At 52.7% G+C, this 8,375-nt stretch overlaps 1 protein-coding gene across 1 annotated transcript; it reads right to left on the reverse strand.

Annotated features, from left to right (window-relative positions):
• Window positions 1–4,868: 4,868 nt before the first annotated feature.
• LOC122625806 (ubiquitin thioesterase trabid-like) lies at window positions 4,869–6,055 on the reverse strand. The gene is made up of 3 exons (XM_043805857.1): window positions 5,945–6,055; window positions 5,598–5,839; window positions 4,869–5,534 (listed from the first exon to the last, which is right to left on the reverse strand). Exons 1-3 carry the CDS (start codon window positions 6,053–6,055, stop codon window positions 5,375–5,377), a joined length of 513 nt encoding a protein of 170 aa, XP_043661792.1. The 3' UTR covers window positions 4,869–5,374.
• Between the last annotated feature and the right edge of the window lie 2,320 nt (window positions 6,056–8,375).

The raw sequence follows: 8,375 nt of genomic DNA on the forward strand, positions 1-8,375 counted from the left end.
GAATGTCTAGAATTCTTTCTGGCACCCCGCTACTACCAACGTCTGGAGGACGAAATCCGGACGCACTACCAGAGGAAACACGAGCCATTCAAGGAGTATCTAGTCGACCTCCGACTGAAGATGCGAAGCGCCGGTCTTTCAGCGGATCCAGAGCTATGAAAATATGCTGCGGGAATATCACATGTTTACACGTCGACAGGACTTCCGGACTTTGGCTGAGCTGACTCAAGTCGTAGTAAATTTCGAAGTTGTGCGTTGTCGCGGAGGCCAAGCCATCGGAGGCTACTCCGCTGGCCGAGCGGAGTCAGAGAGTTCTTCGGGCAACCATATTCCACGGAATCGAGGAAATCAAGGACATGCACCGTCCGCCGCGGTACAGCCGCCACGACCTCGGACTACTACTACCGACGTCGCCCGCTGTGACCCGAGTGCAAATCCAAGTCAGGAAACCCCAGCCAGGCGGGCCATAGACGCACCACCCTCCTGCCGGAACTGCGGACGGGCTGGGCACTTCGCTGCAGAGTGTCGGAATCCCCGGACATTATTCTGCTGGGATTGTGGACGACCCGATGTACGGACCATCGAATGCTGCCGGACTCCGAAGCAGGGAAACGGACAAGGGCCTCGAGTATCCACGAGGACCAGAAGCCGCCTCCGTGCGGAACCTTTTTCGCAGGGCCGAGAAGAGAGTCCGATTCCAGGACCCGGGATCGCCGACGCACATAAGCAGTCCCTCCTGCGGAACCGCGGACGCCAAATACGACTCGGAGGAGGAGCCGCGACCAAGCGACACCCCCGTAAGTTACCCGGAGCCGTGGACTGGACCTTTCCATGAGCGAGAACTATCTCTTTTCGACAACCTGGCCGGCGTGTCTCACATCGCTGAGCATTCCATCATCATGAGGAATGATAGGCCCCTCAAACAAAGGTATCATCCGAGGAACCCCGCCATGAGGGCCGTCATCGATCGCCAGATTGACGAACTACTCCGCGAAGGGAGGATCGAACCGTCCAAGAGCTCGCATAGCGCGCCGATCGTCATCGCCGCTCAGAACAACGGCGACGTCCGGATGTGCGTCGACTATAGTCAGCTTAACGAAAACTCAGTCCCCGATGCCCAGGATCCACCACATCCTGGAGCGCCTACGACATGCCCCTTTCATCTCGACGCTGGATCTGAAGAATGGATATTGGCAGATAACAGTTGCCCCCGCCAGCCGTGAATTTACCGCGTTCACCTTTTTTCAGCGGGCCCTAGACACTGTTATTGGCCCGGACATGGAGCCGCATGCCTTTGCCCATCTCGATGATATCATCGCCTACACTCCAGGAGCACGTACGGAACTTACGGGAGGTGTTCCGACGTCTGTGGGAAGCCAACCTCCGTCTCAGCCGAGACAAGTGCCAGTTCTTTCAGCGCAGTATACGATATCTCAGACACGTCATCAGCGAGGCCGGAATCCATACGGACCCCGACAAAGTCGCCGCCATAAGGGAATTGAGGCCGCCGACGAACCTCAAGGAGCTCCGCCGCACCCTCGGTATAGCGTCCTGGTACCGACGGTTCGTGCCCAACTTCGCCGACGTGGTCGAACCGATGACCGCCCTTCTCAAGAAGGATCGGAAGTGGGAATGGACGACAAGCCTTTCAAGCCTTGAAGGACCTACTCACCGAAGCACCGGTTCTCGCATGTCCCGACTTCGAAGAGACATTTATATTGCAGACGGACGCCAGCGACTACGGCATTGGTGCCGTACTCACCCAAACCATAGAGGGACAGGAACGTGTCATGGCATACGCCAGCCGTCGGCTGAATACCGCCGAAGAAAACTATTCCGTCACCGAGAAGGAATGCCTGGCAATAGTTTGGGCAGTCCGCAAATTGCGCTGTTACCTCAAAGGATATCGGTTCCAGGTGATCACTGACCACCACTCTCTCAAGTGGCAGGGTTAATTGATCCTGGTAGGGTTAATTGATAGGGTGGTGCGACAGGTGGTTTCGCATGCCCTACCTACAAAGCCAGCACCAAAAAAGAAGCCAATAGCCGCCAAAATGATGTTAGACATTATTAACATCATCCAGCTCAACGTCAACCATTGCGCAGCTGCGCAGAACCTTTTGGCTCAGACAGCGAGGGAGCACAATGCGGACGTACTGCTCCTGAGTGAACCATACCTTCCGGGTGTAGGTAACTTCGTGGTGCTCGATGAACTAGGTAAGGCGGCTATCAAGTGTCACACTAGCCTAACTGTGGATGAGTGCGAAAAAAAACCAATGCGCGGCATCGCATACGCCAAGATAAAAGGAGTGCACTTCTACAGCTGCTATGCTCCACCTAGCGACAGCCTGGAGCAATTCGAGGACATGCTTAGAAAGCTTGTTGACCATGCAAGAGGGCGCAGACCAGCAGTCATAGGAGGTGATCTCAATGCCTGGGCCACTGAATGGGGCAGCCGGACTTCCAACACAAGAGGACGTGCAGTGATTGAGGCCATGAACTTGATAGACTTCGTTTTGCTAAACGACGGCCTCAAGCCGACCTTTAATAACGACAGAGGCTCGTCTTACATCGATGTCACCTTCGTCAGCAGTGTCTTAGTGGCCAACGCAAACTGGATGGTGCAAGAGGACATAACCCTGAGCGACCATAACCTGATCTCGTTCCGGGTATGGACAAGGAGGCCGATGCCCAGACAGCGGAGATGTGCACTAGGGCCAGTATGGGACATCAAAAAACTGGATGAGGATATGTTGGTCTACCAGATTGAATCCATGGAGACCACAAATGGACACGCGGAGACCAAGGTGACATCGCTTATGAACATGCTTAAAGCAACATGCAGTGATGCCGAGAAAACAAATGCGAAACGCAAGCCCCTGTTTACTGGCGGAGCGCCTCTTTACACCAGCTCCGTACGGAATGCCTAGGGGCGAGAAGACAAGCGCAGCGATCCAGAGGACAACCGCACCACGCCCAATGCACGGAGGCATACAAAGCGAAGCGAGCCGAGCTCAAAAACAGCACCCGGCATTGATGGTATTCCTGGGGTAATCGATAAGGCCGCTGCCACCGAAAGACCCGAGGTCTTCAGGGAGGCCTTCCAACAATGTCTTCTGGAGTCTTCCCCAAGCGGTGGAAGACAATGAAACTTGTCCTTCTGCCGAAAGGCAAGGGGCCTGCAAACGCAGCAGGCAGCTATCGCCCCCTATGCCTGCTGGACATCGTGGGCAAACTGTTTAAGCGCATTCTATACACAGCCATAGAAGTCATCTCCGAGAGCCCCACAGGCCTTCAATGCCAATAGTATAGTTTCCGTAAAAGGGAAGTAAACAGTAATGTGCCATCATCACACTCGACGTGAAGAACGCGTTTAATTCAGCGAGATGGCCCAATATCCTCGGCGCAATGCGTAACATGGGCATACCCGGTTATCTACGAAGCGTAGTTGGCAACTACTTCAGGGAACGCACGCTGTTGTATGTAACTGAAGCTGGCCCAAGATGCCACCAAGTCTCTGCAGGGGTTCCACAAGGGTTGGTACTGGGACCGATCTTGTGGAACATCATGTATGATGGGATCCTGAGGATTAGCAAGCCCAGAGGCGTGGAGCTACACTGCTTCGCCGACGACGTTGTGGTAACAACGGTGGCAAAGACAATACCGGAGCTCCAGGACAACAGTAATGTGGCGATCAGGGCGATCACCGATTGGCTTAAGAAAGTCGGCCTAGGAATTGCGGCACATAAGACGGAATTTCTCCTGTTGAGCAGCAGAAAGAGAATTGAAAGCATGCAGGTCGAAGTGAAGGGAGAAATAATCGCTTCAGCAGGATCGTTAAAGTACTTGGGAGTCCTAATAGACCGTAGGCTCTCCTTTAAGGACCACGCAACGTATGCCAGCAGAAAAGCGGCAATGACAGCTGCAGCGCTGGCAAGAATTATGCCCAACGTGGGAGGACCCAGATTGCCGGCAAGGACTCTGCTTGCGGCGGTTACTAAAGCAACGCTGCTTTACGCTGCCCCTATCTGGAGCTGTGTTACAAGCAAAGTAACCTACTTGGCTAGTGCGCGGGCAGTATCACGGACAATGGCACTGAGACTAATCAGGGGCTTTTCAACCGTTTCGGATGACGCAGCGGATGCTCTTTCAGGCAATATACCCATTGATCTGGAGATAAAGCGCCGGTTGGTTGATCAACCGGAGATTCTCGAGTGGATTCGTGGAGTCTGGCAGACTAGGTGGCAAGAGTCGCAACGTGGGCGACGGACGTACCAGCTTATCCCTGACCTAACGGAATGGGCAGAGTGTGAGCACAAAGTGGTGGACTAACACATGACCCAGTTCCTAACGGACCATGGTTGTTTCCGAGGGTACCTGTTTAGGTTTCACCATGTGGATACAGCGCAATACCTCTTTTGCATAAACGCGGTGGAAACAGCAGAGCACATCCGCTATGTTGGCGAACAAAGACGTTTGGAAAGGGGGTCACGAAATCATAGTCCGAATGATGAAGCGTGTCCGCAAGGACGAGATGACCAACCGAAATGGCGGATGAGGAGTACTCCCGTGTGGTGGCGTGGTAAGAATTCTATCACAGTTCGCTCGGCTTGTCGTAAAAGGCGACTAAAGAGTCAAGGAAGGAGCGCCATGCAACAGCTCAGCGCAGAGGGAGTGAGATTTAGCATCACATCCTGCTCACTGATGAAATACTTTGACTGGCAGTCCCGGTGAGCATGTCAAGTACAGGAAAAGGAGCGAAGGTTTTTGTTTAGTACGTAGGCATAACTCTACTTGGAGGGTTATGAATCGTGCATACCATCTACGGTCGGTAAACGGTATCTTTAGAAGATTTCATTTTCCTGCCGTATATATAATAAAAAAAAAAAAAAAAACCGCTCGCCCGCGCAACAACATCAGGCCCTCAACACCCGCAACACGGGCACAGCAACACAACAACATCAGGCCCGCAACAAAGTGGCCAAACCCCGCAACACGGGCCCAGCTTCATCGGCAGAGCCCACAGCGGCAGAGGCAAAGCAGCGCAACGCACGACATCATCGGCTGAGCCCACAGCGTCAGAGCCACCCGACACAACGCACGACATTCTCGGTAAAGCCCGCAGCGGCAAAGCCCCCCGACGCAAAGCACGACATTATCGGCAGTGCCACAGCGCCGCAACCAGTCGAGCCACGATCGGCCGATGCACATAGTAACCGGCAATCCGAAGCCCGACGCCGCCACGTGGTTTTCCCGCGGGACTCAAAATTTTTCGGAGATACCAGTGGCCACGTGAACAGAAGTGGGACGCCGACTGCCCCGACAGGAAGATTACAGGAGGATCAGGACGAAGGACACCTGAGACTGGCAGCCATCATGGATAGGCTGACCACCATCCCGGAGGAGTTAAAATGGAGTGAGGCGGGCCTCGGTGAGTGTGTGTACTCCAGTCCTCCTCGAACTGCGAGTCCTCCAGCGTAAAGTGCAGCATCGAAGCTTGCAGCATCTCGTACTCTTTCCAGCGAGTAAAGAACCTACAATAAAATACTAGTAATTTCAAACACTGACGATATTTCAAACAAAAGCGTTTAACTTACACGTGTCCGCACTGGTGTAATGTGTCGGCGAGTGCCCGCCTCAGGATATTGTCACGATCAAACACGCCCCAGGTGGCCTGCATGGCCGAGTCCAGCAGGCAGTCGCCCGCACTGCGGTTCCACAAGACGAACATCCGGGAGCTGAGGCGAGCAGTGATCTCCAGCGACCAATTCAAGGCCGGCGGCGGCGTCTCCAACTGTTTCTGCGCGTCGCGGTCGAGCAGCTCGTCGTAGAGCTGCTCCTGTATGGGGAAATAATTCGAGGAGTTTACATTTTGTAAATAAAGTGTTGTGAATTTATGAGACCGAAAACCGGACAGTTTCAATCCTTCCTTTCCCCAACTCACCTTTGCTTCCCCCTCGAGCCCCGTTCGAGAGCGGCCCCGCGCATCGCAGCCGTTTTCCGTACGAGACTTCTTCCTTCCCCTAGAGCCCCGTTCGGAAGCGGCCCCGCGCATCGCAGCCGTTTTCCGTACGAGACTTTTTTCTTCCCCTAGAGCCCCGTTCGGAAGCGGCCCCGCGCATCGCAGCCGTTTTCCAGACGATACTTCCTTCCCAGAAGAGACTTTCCCTTCTCACCCCGTTCGGAGAATGGCATCGCGTATCGCAGCCGTTGGCCAGCAGGCCGCCTGTCTCACAAATAATTATTTCTGTGGAGGATCCTGGGCTGGTTGAGTATACATCCTGGCCCGTGATTAGCATCCTTACAACAGCACCTTCTGCAGGGATGGGAGGTGTGTTGGTGAAGTGTTTGAAGACGTCGCGTTGGCGCTCCCGGAAAAACACAAAAATTTCCGCGTTGAGCCAGCCTGAACTGGCGTCGTGACTCCGATCTCCAGCCAGCTTCGATTTCAAGGCCCATGGGATAGGTCAGGGTGAGAGAATTTTCCAAGCTTTCTCTTCCGGTTTTCTCTTTCGTTCCCTTTCTCTGTGTGCAACACGAGATGCACTGTCACGCCAGCTGTTCTCACAGTCAGCTGCTAAACCGGCAGTCCCCACTAGGTTAGTCGGCTAAACTTCTCTGTTCCAAGAAAATTCACTACCTTTCAATAGCTGTCTCTGCTTGGGTTGGTCGGGAAAATCCTCAGTGTCAAGGGTTTTCTTAGCACAGAGATGTGTCATTCGAATTTTATTAGTAAGAAGCGTAAGATCGTTTTTCTTTTTCATAATTTTTGTATTCAAACACGGACCGGTATTTTGTTAGGTTTCGTGTATATCGCCCTTTTATTAATTCTGATTATTGCCACCACTTGTTAGTGCCTGGAGCTACTATTAAAGAGTTGAAACCCGTGTGTGCATCTTTAGCTGCCTGTCTCAAAGATACATAATTCTTCCGTTTTCGACGAATTTGAGTAAGGATTTTCAATATATTTTACAATGTAAGTGTTAGTATTTTAAACTAATTTCGAAAACTCGACATAAACAACTCGACCAACAATTTAATAAATACCCTACGTACATTCAGGGATACCCAAACGTCAATAGGAGGCCTGCCGTGCAGCGAGGCGCAAGCGGTCCTTGCTAAGGGAAAGCTGAAGGTGGGATGGACAGTCTGTAGAGTCAAAGAGAACGACGCCAGACCTAGGTGTTTTAAGTGCCTGGAGCGGCGCGTTGCAAGAAGCCGATTGCTCTCTCAAGTGCGGGCAGACCGGCAACAAGATTGCTAGCTGCACTCAAGAGGCCAAATGCTTCTTATGCACCAGTGCCAGGAGAGCAGACGCTAAGCACATTGCGGGCAGCAGGAGATGTCCTATGAGCACGAAGCCACCGAGGAAATGAAGATCATTCAGATGAATCTCAATCATTGCGAAGCGGCGCACCACCTGGATGGGACCTCTCGGAAATGCAGTTTGGCTTTAGGAAGGCGAGATCGACCGTGGATGCTATAGCAACGGTCAAGGAGATCGCCTCAAAGGCAATTGAAGGTACAAGATTGCAATGACACTGGGCATCAGAACACCATCAGCACCTTGGGGTACCGGACGCTTTAGTGGGCATAATTAAGTCCTATTTCAGCGACAGAGTACTACTGTACGACACAGACGGAGGCACACTTGAGCAAAGGTTAACCTGCGGAGTCCTCCAAGGCTCGGTACTCGGACCTCTGCTGTGCAACGCCATGTACGATTAGGTTGTCACTACCAGGGAGAACCAAGGTGATTGGCTTCGCGGCAAAGGAGATATACGACGAGGCTAAGAAGATTGCCAGATCTAATAGCTTGGAAAGGTGGCAAACGATGGCAGCAGTCGACAAAGGGGCGATGGATCTTTATGATTATCCCGGATGTGAGCACATGGACTCGAAGACGGCATAGCGAGTTCAACTTTTGGCTTACCCAGATTCTAAGCGGGCATGGATGCTTCAGGAGTTATCTGACTAGGATTGACCACGACGATAACCGCAACTGCCCAGAATGCGGAGTTGATGAGACCGCAGAGCACATAATTTTTAATTGCCAGCGATTTAACCGCAACAAGGACAAAGTGGACCCGTCGACCCCAGGGGAGCGCATGATCTCGGACCACACCTTCTGGGACCTTCAGATCAGCAACTTCGCTGCAGTGGCGATGAAGCGGCTGCGTGTAGCTAAAAGAGAAAAAACCTCACGGAGACAACAGGACTCCTGGTAGTACCGCAGGGACTCCAGGACTTATCGCAACCACACAATACCCTCCCACTCCCCACACCCAAAACCTTCTAAAAACCTTCTACACTAAAAAATCTTCTGCAGGGATCTTACGTGTGAAAAGACAACGGTTAAGATATCTCGATAAGCA

The sequence above is a fragment of the Drosophila teissieri genome, unplaced genomic scaffold, assembly GCF_016746235.2.
Source record: "Drosophila teissieri strain GT53w unplaced genomic scaffold, Prin_Dtei_1.1 Segkk7_quiver_pilon_scaf, whole genome shotgun sequence".
NCBI lineage: Eukaryota > Metazoa > Arthropoda > Insecta > Diptera > Drosophilidae > Drosophila > Drosophila teissieri.

Bases quoted from the DNA above. Each gene is read 5' to 3' on its own strand.
- LOC122625806 (XM_043805857.1), bottom strand. From the start codon at position 6,055: ATGCGCGGGGCCGCTTCCGAACGGGGCTCTAGGGGAAGGAAGAAGTCT. The intron at 5,840-5,944 runs GTGAGTTGGGGA...TTCCCCATACAG, and splicing joins GGCTCGAGGGGGAAGCAAAG to GAGCAGCTCTACGACGAGCT. The intron at 5,535-5,597 runs GTAAGTTAAACG...ATTTTATTGTAG, and splicing joins TTACACCAGTGCGGACACGT to GTTCTTTACTCGCTGGAAAG.